The sequence below is a fragment of the Malaclemys terrapin genome, chromosome 9 (assembly GCF_027887155.1).
Source record: "Malaclemys terrapin pileata isolate rMalTer1 chromosome 9, rMalTer1.hap1, whole genome shotgun sequence".
Taxonomy (NCBI): Eukaryota; Metazoa; Chordata; order Testudines; family Emydidae; genus Malaclemys; species Malaclemys terrapin.
In genome coordinates, this window is record NC_071513.1 from 99801497 (window position 1) to 99816301 (window position 14805).

At 45.0% G+C, this 14805-nt stretch overlaps 1 protein-coding gene across 4 annotated transcripts in view; it reads right to left on the reverse strand.

The window, feature by feature from the left end:
* Positions 1-14805, reverse strand: part of DIS3L2 (DIS3 like 3'-5' exoribonuclease 2) — a 262106-nt gene that overhangs the window by 225766 nt on the left and 21535 nt on the right. For 3 of the 4 annotated variants that reach the window (XM_054040303.1, XM_054040301.1, XM_054040300.1), the window contains 2 exons: positions 8531-8689; positions 8098-8240 (listed from right to left, as the gene is read on the reverse strand). In XM_054040303.1, the coding sequence (XP_053896278.1) occupies positions 8098-8240; positions 8531-8582 (195 nt within the window). In that variant the 5' untranslated portion in view covers positions 8583-8689. The remainder of the gene's footprint in view (positions 1-8097; positions 8241-8530; positions 8690-14805) is intronic. The other variant, XM_054040302.1, reaches the window with a different exon arrangement.

Genomic DNA, 14805 nt, shown 5'->3' on the forward strand with positions numbered 1-14805 from the left:
GAATCCATTCCAGTGCTTCACCACCCTCCTAGTGAAAAAGTGTTTCCTAATATCCAACCTAAACCTCCCGCACTGCAACTTGAGACCATTACTCCTTGTTCTGTCATCAGGTACCACCGAGAACAGTCTAGATCCATCCTCTTTGAAACCACCTTTCAGGTAGTTGAAAGCAGCTATCAAATCCCCCCTCACTCTTCTCTTCTGTAGACTAAACAATCCCAGTTCCCTCATCCCCTCCTCATAAGTCATGTGCTCCAGCCCCCTAATCATTTTTGTTGCCCTCCGCTGAACTCTTTCCAATTTTTCCACATCCTTCTTGTAGTGTGGGGCCCAAAACTGGACACAGTACTCCAGATGAGTTAAGTAAACAAGTAGTGAGTTCAGGTCAGACATTCAGTATTTCCTTGTTTTCCAGTTTTGTGCTGCAACCAAGATCAAATCCATTTGGAGTGTTTTTAAATATAGATGCATAAAATGTTACTCATTCCAATAGCAGATACTCTAGTGTGCTACCTTTACCCATCTGCTGTTACACATCCCCCATCAAAACCAAATAAATGATGGTTCGATGAGTTCCTTATAAAGTCCTTTGCTGATGCTGTTCTTTAAGCAGCCAAGAAACCAGACCCGCTTTCTTCCTTAGGCCCCACCTCCTCCTCCACAGCCACAACGCTTGTTCAGAAAGAACAAATATAACAGAACAGCCCCTGGTTTTGATGATGATGATGTTTTTTGGTCTGTTTTTTGGGGGGGGTGAGATTGGTTTTGCTTTAAAAAGTTGTATCGTATATTTTGGGAGACAGCTTTGGGGGTGGATAGGGTAGGAAGGAGAAAGGTTTCTTCCAGCACTGTCTCCCACCAGAGGGCCAAAACCTTATTGGACTCCAGCTGCGCTTTTGGACTGTTTACTAACATGGATAGTAATAACAACTCTGTAGTAAGAAAAGTTTAAAAGGTGAATTGAAAGGATTTTCCAAAAACAAACAGTTGAGATCCAACATCAGTAACGGGTGTAGACATAGTTATTAACAAATAAACTTTAAATTAGAGAGGACATTCATTTTCTGCTTCCCCATCATCCAGGATTAAGAGATGAAAAGGAAATTTGAACAGGGAATTATTGGTTATTTCAGAACACTGACATTTCAATTCCAAGAGCATCCTGGGAATTGTAGTTTAGAGGACTAATTAAAACATTTACTAACTTTTACTCTTCTAAAATGAGACAGTATTAACTACAGTTGCATTAATAAATTCCTTTTGCTTTTGATCTGAAACTTTAAAGCCTTTTTCATCCATGTATTTGGAATGTCTTCAATTACTTATATGAAATGTATTCCATCTGTGTTTAGCAATCATGGGACACTCTCACTGGAACTGCTTCCTTATAAATTTGATGCAGCATATTAATTTTCATGTATTCTGGGAAATGCTCTGAATATAGGAAAATAACCTCTTCACACATAAACGTTTTGCTGGCTTGAGGAGAAATTTGCTAGTTTGTGAAGTGGGTTTTTTTGGGTTTGTTTGAAGTTTGAAAACACCAGCAGCACGAGGACAAATGGACTCCTCATTCTTCAGATCTTATTTGTGCACTTTGCAGCAAACTGTCTTATTTTAGGCCTTATTTTATTGTATGGTTAATATTGAGATTAATTACATCGCGTGCACCTCCCAGGACAGTGGCAAGAAAACAAAGTACTGTAAGCATGGAGAACACCCTTGGGGAGTAAATCAAAATTCTTCATGCATAGGCAAAATGAGATCTAGTGTGCTGTGTTTAGCCTCAATTCGGAATGGCACCCTGTGACTTTGCACTCTATATGATTTTATGAAAAACGCTAATGAGTGTGAATATAATGTAACTGGAATACGCTTCATGCAGAAGGTCCTTTGTAAGGTATCATTACAAAGCTTATAATCTACTGAGTGTGATCATCCTATTTGTATGTATGTATCATTCTTGTATCTGAAACTAGAAATATGAAATATAACTCTGAGGGCCTATTGTAATTATGCAAAATGTGGGCCATTAATGGTGGTTTGGAATCTTGATGGCTCCCATTAACCAGGACAATTGACTGTGGATGGTTCTGTTGGTTGCAGGCCTTCCTGTGAGTCAGGCTGGGAGGAATGAAGGCTTGGGGTCTCACAGGACATGTGACCCTGTCACTTGGTACTGAAATCCATCTTAAATCTGGTGCTTTTCCATTTAGAAGGGGGGTGGGGACCCAGAGAGACAAAAGAGTCACACCTTGTACCAAAGCTATATAAGGAGGGGGAACAGAACAAAGGGGGATGCAATCATGAGAAATCCCCTAGCTGCCACCTGAGCTGGAACAAGGGCTGTACCAGGGGAAAGGATTGTGCCCAGACTAGGAAGGCATCCAGTCTGTGATAGAAGCTAAGTCTGTGTTTGTAGCCGGCAAGCATGTCTGGCACAACCAGGCAGGGGTCTGGAGTCCCAAGCTGGCAGGGAAGGCAGGGACAGAAGTAGTCTTGGCACATCAGTTGGCAGCTCCCAAGGGGGTTTCTGTGATCCAACCTGTCACACACCCATTTAAATGATGGAAAATCCAAAGAGGTCTTCTTTCCAGAGAGGCAGTCAGTCATCAAATCACCTGGCTTCTCGTTGGAGATAGGAAGCAGTTATTGGTAGTCATAAGAGGGAGAATAGCTTCTACAATGTGTCAGTCAATTCCTGTTCCCAGAATTTCACCAGCAATGCAGAAGCAAATGAGAAAGCATCATGCGTCACACAAGAACAACCCCTTTGGGTAGTTAGGGCCAGACTGTCAAAGAGTCACGTGCAAATATCCAATGTTCACATGAAAAATCAGGTTTTGCATACATGGCAAGTAGGGCACCTAACTAGCGGTGTGCACAAATGCCTAATTTGCGTGAGCATACTGAGTAGCAAAACGTCAAGCCATTTAAAATATAAACGCTTTACGTATAGTATAGAATTATGACAAGCATCAGAACTCTTATGTCAAGTAGCATTCAAATACTTTTTCTCTAGTTCTTTCCCTGAAGCAAGGAACTCCCAAAGTTTATCTTAGAAAGCAGATGGACCCTATTATCTGTGCCTATGAAAACCCTATTTACAATGTTGTGCATTTCACGCTGTGATATCATATCTGGAACCAGCTACTCTCCCCATCTGCAACGAACAACTGTTCTCATATGTGTATTAGGGGCTGAAGTCCTGGCTGAACAGTCTCATGATGTCACACTAAAGCAGTATTATTTTACAGTAACTTGCAAACAATGGCTGCTATATTTATCAGTGTTTTTATGTCAGCAAAGCCAGCGGTTGGGGAGGAAAGGATTGCAGCAAGGTTTTTAAACATCTCCTCATAGTTCAGGTCGACCTCACACCCGCCAAAGAAAGTCCTTAAACTTATTAATTTTCCTAAGAGGTTACAAAACTCTGGATTTCCCAACTTTCTCACTTCTTCCAGAGAAGCAGGGCAACAGAAAAGATACTTAGACAACACTTCAAGCATCCCAAATCAAGCACTACACGTAGGCCACCCCAACATGGAGGCACAGATCAGCGTGTGTGGAAAGCACAGAGAAAAGTCAGTGTCCAAATAGCTATCCACTGCCAAGGGCTGCTTAAAAAAAACTGCAACAAACCATATAAGGAAACCCCCAGTTTCATACTTGTAAAGAAACTGCTTGCAAAAGGAAAGGCATTTGGATAGCCAAATAAGGTTCAGTGTCTCTGTAAATCAGTGTGCTTTCTGAAGCTTACCCTGTCACCAGCCATCAGAGGTCTTGTCACACCTACAGTCTTTTCACCCATCCCTTGATCTGAAATGATGGCTAATGCATGGCAGGATGATGGAAGTTCCTTTGGTTCATGCTGTTTAACACACAACCTGGCTCTGACAAAACGGATATCTACTACCTTTCCATGGAGAACGTATCCAGTCTTGTTTAACTTGAGACCTGCATGGATGATTCCAATAACCCTGCCTTGGGTCTGTTTGCTCTTGGTCAGGTACTCTTCTACACATGGAGACCAGGGAAGGGGAAAATGCATGAACCTTAAGCATCTGATCCCAGATGTCCATTCTCGTGGCTGGATTTGAGTGTGTCCCATGATCAAGTGGAATTCTGTAGGGCACAGCTCATCATGCTATTTATTGAACTTCCTACTTAAGCAAACTGTGTATCAAACCTAGCATCAGGAGTCACTGAGACATCTAGTCGTTACTGATTTCAGCATCCATGAACAGAAATGCTTCTAGGTCTTAATGACTTGGAACTGTACAGCCGCTATGGAAGACATAGGATTATCTCCAGGGGGTCTCCAATTCATGCCAAGGGACACATGAGCTAGGATCTTCTGGAATATTTTGTTAAATTACATTGCCATGGACCAATCATCTTCTCCTCAAACTTGAGATCAGGGTGTTTCCTTGCCCCGTTGAGATGACAGACCTACTATTATGTTCTACCCTCAGACATTCATGGACCCAATGAGATTCAAGAATGCTCTGGGAGATTCTACTACCCATCCACAGGTTCACATTGCTGATGGAAAAGAAATCTCTTGGCCACAGCCATTGACACTGGTACCTGAATGTCTTCTGTCACTACAGTCCTTAGGAAAGGTTATCATTGTGTGTTCTCTCAGGTTACCATGGCGTTCTGATGTCCTGCTTGTAGGGACTGATGGAGTGACTCTTCAGGAGTCTCAGTGGAGTGACTTCCTCAGAGATCTCAGAGAGCAGTGCTGAATATCTGTTCATCTCCCAAGACTCCTTACAAGGTCTCAGAGGGTTTTATTCCTTCACCCTTCCTGTTCAGTGTGTATTTAAAGCCACTGGGGGTTACTGATAAGACACTCGGGGAGAAAGGTTTTGGGCTGCAATGTCTGTGATCAGATACTCAGTTCTGTATTTCCTGCTCATCAACTCCAGATTCTACAGTTTCAATAGTTTCCCCTCAGACAGAGAATCGGATGATAGGAAAGTGGCTGTACCACAACCCTGACAAGACAAACATGAAGTTTTCTGTCAGAGAGAAACATGAGCTGGAGTGGAAGCTTCATCATTTATAGAGGGTAGAGGCTTCTTGTGCTAGAATAATACAATCTGAGGAACTCTGGGAGATATCACCTCAGACGAATTCTCAGGTACCAGCAGCTGCCTGGTAGTGCCTTGTATCCTCTGGAGCTGCACTGCATCTCTAAGGAAGATTTATGTCTGATCTCTGAGTTTATTACCACCTGGCTGTGTTACTGAAACATGTTCCAAGGAATATTCTTGAAGGCCACTCAGAAGCTCTGGTTGCTTCATTACACAGCTGCAGTGTGGAGGCCTTTTCTAATACAAGCACAGGACAGGGGGCTCCAATTCCTTCACTGGGTATTTGCTCCCAGGTGAGGGAGTCTGTAATTATTGGATTGGGAACCATTGTGAGGCTACAATGCCCCATATAAGCCTTTTACAACAGCTAGAGTTGATCAGAAATTGGGCTTCAAAGAGAAACTAACTTACAGCCTTAACTATGGTATCCTTATCATGATTCCAAAAATGTTTCCATTAGAGCTGGATGAAAAGATTTGTAACAAGAACTCGACAAAATTGTTTGAAACCGCAAACATTTGTGAAACTGATTTAAAAAAAAAAATCTTTCCTATGAAACATTGGGACAGTGACAACGTTTCTGCAGGAGGATTTGCATAATTTTTCATGTTGAGGTGGGTTGGTTGTCACTGGTCACATGATACTGGTTCCAGATTCCTCATGGTTGAGCCAGCTCATGTGGTCAAAAGAGCCAGAAGTGACAGCAGGCCACCAGCCATTCCTAGCCGGATAACACCACTAGATCATGTGGTAGGGAAACGGCGTAGAAAGAGAGGACTTGCATGCTCTAGTCAGCTCTTCCTTACGTTAGGACAGTTCATCCAAGCAGCCAAATTCTGACCTTTCAAGACATGGTGCCCTTACACCACTATGTTTATATGGCGTTTATATGGCTACCTTAATGCTGTGATTTCAATGGCTCTTTTTTAAATACAGTTGGAGTCAGTCTACAGGTCATACATATCATGGTGTGGCGACACCGGTGAGGTTTTGGTGGGAAACAGGCTGGTTTATCGGCTACCAAATGATTATTATGCCCTCAGGGTACGTCTACACTTACCTCCGGGTCCAGCAGCAGGCAATCGATGTTCTGGGATCGATTTATCGCGTCTGGTCTAGACGCGATAAATCGATCCCAGATTGATCCCGGAAGTGCTCGCCATCGACGCCGGTACTCCAGCTCGGCGAGAGGAGTACGCGGCATCGACGGGGGAGCCTCCCTGCTGCGTCTGGACCCGCGGTAAGTTCGGACTAAGGTACTTCGAATTCAGCTACGTTATTAACGTAGCTGAATTTGCGTACCTTAGTCCGAAGTGGGGGGTTAGTGTGGACCAGGCCTAAGTCTCCAATTTGCTTGCTGCACTACAGCTGACCAAAATTCTGGTGAAAAGTCAGACCTTTGACTCACGGGTGCAAAATCTGGTATATGTGCCAATGCCGTTTTTGAAGCAGAACTGGAGTGCCTATTAGGTTGGTCAAAACTTGGGATTTGCAGGAAATTAACAGGAAATTTCAATATTTCAAAATCTGGTTTTTGGTCGGATTCAAATTGAAACCAAATTTTTCAAAATTTCTCATGAACCAAAACTCCCCCAAAAAATCATTTTGGAAACACTGACACAGTTCTGGCAGCTGGTGACCAAAACTGACATGATCAATTTCAGTGGTGAAACTGAAGGATCAAGAATCATGTCAATTACATTCTGCAGCTGCCAGAGCTCCCAAGTCTGCAGTTCAAGGCAACCCAGACTCCCAGGTCAGCTGGCCCTGCATGTTGCCTGCAAGCTGCCCATCCACACAGTGGCGCTGCCCCAGAACCACAGACCCTGGAACCCCAGCCTCTCCAGCAGCTGGCCAGGAAGCCAAGCAGATTTCTGACAGAACGCTGCCTGTGATTCAACAAAAGTTCGTCAAACCTGAGGAGATGTTTTCGCAAAGCATTTCACATTCAACAAATCAGCATTGTCCAACAAAACTGTTTTGCTGGAAAACTTCCAACCAGCTCTAAATGCATACATCACTGGTCTTTTGGATGCATAACCACACATCTGTGACTTCCCATGTGCGTGTTTCTCTTTCCTCTGGATTTTATACCTCTGATCAGTAGAATGTAAGGCTCTATCAAGTATTGCTTATTGATCATATGGGCAGGCACACGATCCTTAGAGCAGAAGTCCCCAAACTGTGGGTTGCATCCTCATAAGGGGGCAAAGAGGAACATTCAGGGGGCAGCAGGCCCAGGCCAGGCACCATAGGGGGCAGGGAGGGAGCGCCACCCAGTCTCACCCCAAGCTCTGTCCCTGGCCCCGTCCCCAGCCTCAGCGCGGCTCTGTACTTGGCCTGGGGCCCAACTGCCGAGGCTGGGGAGGGAGCAGAGTCACACTGGTTGCCAGCCCCCCCATGGCCTGGTGCAGTTCCGTTCCCACCCCTGGCCCCACTCCCAACCCTAAACCCACCTCCAGCTGCGGCCCAGCCTCAGCCTCCTTACCCCTGTCCGTGCCCCCCACACCCCAGCCCCGCTCCTGGCCTCAGAGGGGGCAGGGGGCACACATAGGGGTAAGGGGAGGGGAAGCATGCCTCTAAAAAGTTTGGGGACCACTGCTTTAGTGTGAACGTCTGTGAAGGCAACTTCGTGAAGGAGAATCAAAGATACGGCATCACCCTCTGCTCTTTCAGTTTCACTAGCTCAGTTTTGGCTTATAATACTTTGCAGTGAGGCAGGGATGCTACCTGGCCCTCAGCACACTGTGCGTCACCTCCAGCTTCACCTTCCACTTCTCTTGAGCACACACACACACGGGAACAGCTGAGACACAGACAGGGGAAGAATGCCTCTGAGAAACTAGGAGAGACCCCCCCCCCACCCCCGCATTAAAATCTCCAAATAATATATAAATTCATTGTACTGAAAATGGCCAACATATTATTTGAACATCTGTTATTTTCACCGGCTTATCTATATCGCAAGAGCAACAGCATTTTATGTTCTGGGCACCTGGATAAGCTCTCCCCTTTTCAATCCTGCTGTAACATCTTCCATTGACATGTAGGCTTCAAATACGTTCTTCTTCCTCCCTCTTGTGGGTTTATTCCGATTCTTTCTATCGCCTGATGTGGAGACAGCAGCATGGGACTCACCTGCAAATACAAATCCGCAAACTGTTACCTTTCTAACCCAAGTCTGGATGTATTTTAACAGCAGTTACAGGGAGGCTTTGTACTGTACTCAAGATTGAATCTTTGAGAGCAGCTTGCCTAGAATACCGACACATTACAACAAAATACCACAAGACTTGAGAGACCATATCTTACAAATAATCAACAGTCTTTTACAGCTCCACTTCACCCCAGCCGGTCCTTGAACAGTGCCTGAGCATGCATTTCAAAGCAGCTTGTTTCTGCAGTGTGTGCCCACTTTGTTTTAATACCTCTGGGAGTTCCCAGTTTTCTAGGGTTTATTCTGCAGTCTGAATTGTTCATTGTTTCTGCCTGTGCTTCGGAGAGCTGCCTCTTCCTATCAAAATTCTGGGGAGCTCTGGTTGATTCTGAGTTGTTTCTGGTTCTTGCAAAGCTTCTCTTGTCTCCACCTGGAATCAAACACAAGTTTGTAATAAAAGAAAAAAATAAAGTGACCCACCTTTGTTGTACTCATGTTCTCAGAGAATCGGAGTAAACATCACACTGTGCGGTATGGTCTCTCCCCCAAAGAAAAGTCATCTCATCTCTAGGTCTTTCTTTCAGGAGTTAACTTACAATACAATCTTGGCCCTTCATAACTCTTAACTCCACCATTAACTTATTTTACTACAAACTAAACTCTAGAAATTCCTAAACAAAAGCTTGGATAGAGTCTTTCCCAAATCCTGTGAAATTCTTTAGACTGTATAAAAGGCGAGATGGTTCAAACGTTTTCAAAGTCTAACCTCCCACCACCACCTCTGCTCATCAAACTCCCAGCTAGTGATGAAATGTAAATTCACTCAGAATTGCATTAAAAATATAAAAAGAGTAGAATTACAAAAAAAATTAAAACACTTTGGGATAATTGGTTAGGAAAGATAGAAAATGTGGCAAAAGACCACCTTGGCTTAACCACGAGATCTTGCATGATCTAAAAAATAAAAAGAAGTCATATAAAAAATGGAAACTAGGACAGATTACAAAGGATGAATATAGGCAAACAACACAGGAATGCAGGGGCAAGATTAGAAAGGCAAATGCACAAAATGAGCTCAAACTAGCTATGGGAATAAAGGGAAACCAGAAGACTTTTTATCAATACATTAGAAGCAAGAGGAAGACCAAAGACAGGGTAGGCCCACTGCTTAGTGAAGAGGGAGAAACAGTAACAGGAAACTTGGAAATGGCAGAGATGCTTAATGACTTCTTTGTTTCGGTCTTCACCGAGAAGTCTGAAGGAATGCCTAACATAGTGAATGCTAATAGGAAGGGGGTAGGTTTAGCAGATAAAATAAAAAAAGAACAAGTTAAAAATCACTTAGAAAAGTTAGATGCCTGCAAGACACCAGGGCCTGATGAAATGCATCCTAGAATACTCAAGGGGCTAATAGAGGAGGTATCTGAGCCTCTAGCTATTATCTTTGGAAAATCATGGGAGACGGGAGAGATTCCAGAAGACTGGAAAAGGGCAAATATAGTGCCCATCTATAAAAAGGGAAATAAAAACAACCCAGGAAACTACAGACCAGTTAGTTTAATTTCTGTGCCAGGGAAGATAATGGAGCAAGTAATTAAGGAAATCATCTGCAAACACTTGGAAGGTGGTAAGGTGATAGGGAACAGCCAGCATGGATTTGTAAAGAACAAATCACGTCAAACCAATTTGACAGCTTTCTTCAATAGGATAACGAGTCTTGTGGATAAGGGAGAAGCTGTGGATGTGGTATACCTAGACTTTAGTAAGGCATTTGATACGGTCTCGCATGATATTCTTAACGATAAACTAGGCAAATACAATTTAGATGGGGCTACTATAAGGTGGGTGCATAACTGGCTGGATAACCATACTCAGAGTTGTTATTAATGGTTCCCAATCCTGCTGGAAAGGCATAACGAGTGGGGTTCCGCAGAGGTCTGTTTTGGGACCGGCTCTGTTCAATATCTTCATTAACGACTTAGATATTGGCATAGAAAGTACGCTTATTAAGTTTGCGGATGATACCCAACTGGGAGGGATTGCAACTGCTTTGGAGGACAGGGTCATAATTCAAAATGATCTGGACAAATTGGAGAAATGGTCTGAGTTAAACAGGATGAAGTTTAACAAAGACAATGCAAAGTGCTCCACTTAGGAAGAAAAAATCAGTTTCACACATACACAATGGGAAGAGACTGTCTAGGAAGGAGTACGGCAGAAAGGGATCTAGGGGTTATAGTGGACCACAAGCTAAGTATGAGTCAACAGTGTGATGCTGTTGCAAAAAAAGCAAACATGATTCTGGGATGTATTAACAGGTGTGTTGTGAGCAAGACACGAGAAGTCATTCTTCCGCTCTACTCTGCTCTGGTTAGGCCTCAGCTGGAGTATTGTGTCCAGTTCTGGGCACCGCATTTCAAGAAAGATGTGGAGAAATTGGAAAGGGTCCAGAGAAGAGCAACAAGAATGATTAAAGGTCTTGAGAACATGACCTATGAAGGAAGGCTGAAAGAATTGGGTTTGTTTAGTTTGGAAAAGAGAAGCCTGAGAGGGAACATGATAGCAGTTTTCAGGTATCTAAAAGGGTGTCAGAAGGAGGAGGGAGAAAACTTGTTCACCTTAGCCTCTAAGGATAGAACAAGAAGCAATGGGCTTAAACTGCAGCAAGGGAGGTTTAGGTTGGACATTAGGAAAAAGTTCCTAACTGTCAGGGTGGTTAAACACTGGAATAAATTGCCTAGGGAGGTTGTGGAATCTCCATCACTGGAGATATTTAAGAGTAGGTTAGATAAATGTCTATCAGGGATGGTCTAGACAGTATTTGGTCCTGCCATGAGGGCAGGGGACTGGACTCAGTGACCTCTTGAGGTCCCTTCCAGTCCTTGAATCTATGAATTAAGTTCTGTAGCTACCAAAGGAAGTGTGCTGAAGAACTGACTGAGGTGTCTGTACAATTACATACACTGACAATGCCAAGTACTGCCAGGCCCCACCTGTCCAGTTTGCTCAGAACAGGCCAGAATCATGAGGCAACATTCTACAAAAAGACTCACCCTTTCCTCTCCTGCCGTCACCTCAGACCATCCCTACAGCCCAGAGAGCAAGCAGCAGCTTCCAAAGCCTATGCCAATACTGTGTCACGGATCAGCAGATTGGAATGTGAGGCAATGCAGCTGCCCCCTTTGCACTCCACCTGGATATTGAATATGTCATCACAGCTTTGCCTTCCAGACTGTACTGGCTACAGGCCCAGGATCCAAACCTGTACCTGCAAGTTTGAAATGTATGGTGGCCAACTTATTTTGTTAACAGTCTATCCAAGGTACAGTACAGTTATATTGTGTATGGTATGTCTAATAAACAAAACCCCAAAATGCTTTACGGCGTTAAATAATAGCAGAGGGAAGAGAGATGAGGGACAGAAAAAAATATTAGTTCAGTGGTGATTTTAATGAGATGGTGAGATACAGAGAGGCTGTTCCTCTGCACCTGCTGCTGATTGGAAGAAGCTCCTACATCAAAAGTGACGAAATGGTGAGGAGCAAGGCTCCTGCTAGTTGAGGAGAGAGAAAGACAGACCACCTCTGAGGCTGGCTCAGGCATGTCCATGGAGAGTTTAAGTACAAGGGCAATAATCATGAATTGGATCCCAAAGTGAACAGGGAATTTGTGGAGTAACAAAAATGATTAAAAGTCTAGAAAACATGACCTCTGAAGAAAGATTGCAAAAATTAGGTTTGTTAAATCTGGAAAAGTGAAGACAGAGTGGGAATATGATAACAGTTTTCAAGTACATAAAAGGCTGTTACAAGGAGGAGGGTGAATAATTGCTCTCCTTAATCTCTGAAGACAGGAAAAGAAGCAATGGGCTTAAATTGCAGTAAGGGCGGTTTAGGTTGGACATTAGGAAAAAAACTTCCTGTCAGGGTAGTTAAGCACTGAAACAAATTGTCTAGGGAGGTTGTGGAATCTCCCTCATTGTCTAACCTGCTCTTAAAAATCTCCAAACACCTGTCAGGGATGCTCTAGATGATACTTAGTCCTGCCTTGAGTGCAGGGGACTGGACTAGATGACCTCTCAAGGACCCTTCCAGTCCAACACTTCTATGATTCTACGGTTTTGTTTCTTTGTATGGCAAAGCAAGAGGCTGCAATCTGCACACACTTAAGTCTGGAGAGCATGGTTTGGGGCAGGGCCAGCTCCAGGCATCAGCCCTCCAAGCATGTGCTTGGGGCGGCACCTGGAGTGGGGCTGCGCTCACCCGGGGAGAGCGGGGCCGCGGTCGGGCTCTCCGCCCTCCTCCCGGCGCTCCGGCCGGTCGGGCTCTCCGCCCTCCTCCCGGCGCTCCGGCCGGTCGGGGAGAGCGGGGCCCTGGCCGGGCTCTCCGCCCTCCTCCCGGCACTCCGGCCGGTCGGGGAGAGCGGGGCCCCGGCCGGGCTCTCCGCCCTCCTCCCGGCGCTCCGGCCGGCCGGGGAGAGCGGGGCCCCAGACGGGTTTTCCGCCCTCCTCCCGGCGCTCCGGCCGGTCGGGGAGAGCGGGGCCCCGGCCGGGCTCTCCACCCTCCTCTCGGCGCTCCGGCCAGTCGGGGAGAGCGGGCGCTCCGCCCTCCTCCCGGCGCTTCGGCCAGTCGGGGAGAGCGGAGCCCCGGCCGGGATCTCCGCCCTCCTCCCGGCACTCCGGCCGGTCGGGGAGAGCGGGCGCCCCGGCCGGGCTCGCCGCCCTCCCCTGCCGTGCTCCCCGCCGGGGGGGGGCGGGGGGCTGCGGGAGGCTTTTTTGCCTGGGGCGACAAAAAAGCCAGAGCCGGCCCTGGTTTGTGGACACAACAGGAAAAGGAACTGCAATTGTAATGGGGAAAGAATGAAGCCATGGATGAAGATTTCAACAGAGGAGCAACAGAGCTAATATTGTATATGGGTCACATTATGGGGTGATAAAATAAGCAGGTTTGCAAATCCATAACAGCTGTGGAGAAAAGGAGGAGAAGAATTCAAGGTTGAGATAGATACCAAGCTAAGGAGCACCTGTGCTTGAGGATATGCTTCTTGCCCAGAAGAAGTGTTTCAGAGACATCTACCTGAAGGAATTTGGAATGAAGTCACAAGCTCGCTTTGCCAAAACAGGTACAGAGGGTAGAAAGGGATGAGTTAACAAGGGTGCCCAGATATACACCACTGAATACCAACAACGAAGCGTTAGTTGAGGTTAAAGGCAGAGAGGGAGTAAACAAATGGCATAAATCAAGAACTGAATCATGAGAGACTCCATAAAGGAGATATCTGGGTGCAAACGGTGAGTGGAACCATGACTCAGGGAGCCAGAGATAACTGCATAGGCACGGGAGTAGTTCCCAGAGGATGGAAAGGTCAGTGCTGCAAGACAAACCAAGATAGAGAAATCAGAGAGAAGAAGGTGGTTGATTACACAGACAGCAATTTCTGGGATACAGCCAGAAACCTAGATAGAAATCGGTCCTGGATAATGTGAGGGCAACGAAGGGGCAACTTTCTGAAGCACTTTGCTGTTTGGCTTTTCCTATCAGTGTCAAGGGCAGCTTTATTTTTTACAGGTGTTTATGAAGTGGCTAATCAGAGTGATATATTTTAGAAAGTAGAGGAATTATGGACAACGGAGGAAATACAGAGCATAAGGGTGGCAAGAAAAGACCAAATGCTACAACAGGGAAGGGATTTACAGGAAGAAGGGACTAGATGAATATAAGGAAGGTGCCAGGAGCGAGCATGGAACAGGAGAATGAATGAATGAATGAGGGCGCTATTGGGAAGTCAAGATATAGCTGTGGATTAAGGAACCTTGAATAAAAGGGAAGAAAAATCTTCACACTTAACCAAGGAAGAGCGGAGAGGGGAGAGAAACTAAGGGTATGGAAAAAGCAATAAGGATTTTGGAAAATGAGGAAGGAATCAAAATTAGACATCCAGGTGTGCATGACCACCTGCCACAGTCACCAATGGGTTAGTGCAGTTCAACATCCTTTGCCGTTATAGCTAAAAACAGCAATTCACAGCAACAAACTCCTGAGAGCCAGCCTTCCTTACAGAGCAGAAGGGTGGCAGATAGGCACTCACAGGCTACAGAAACTTAAAAGGCTTAAATATAGCGGTTTGCTCTCCTGTGGTCCTCAGCATTCACTTGGGCTCAGATAAGAATATAGAATCCTATGACAAAATGGGCCACGCAAAAGGCGTGACATATTCAGTGTAGCTGGCAAACAAGCTATTTTACATAACCATTTCCTGTAAGTATTTTGTAAAGGTGATACTATAGGCCATAAAACTTAGTTTTAAAACAAGAGACGTCTGTTTTAATCCACATGATTGGAAGCTATCAAATTACACTTCAATTGTATCCGAATATAAGCAGACTCATAGAAGTCTTAGTTTTTCTTTGGGCTGCATTTGTATGATTTGTAAAGTACATGAAGTCCTTTAGGATAAAGAGTACTCTGTAAATGTAACGTAAAATGAGCATGTTTATCTCTTCGGGCTGGTCTACACACAAACTTGCATAGAAATAACCTGAGACTA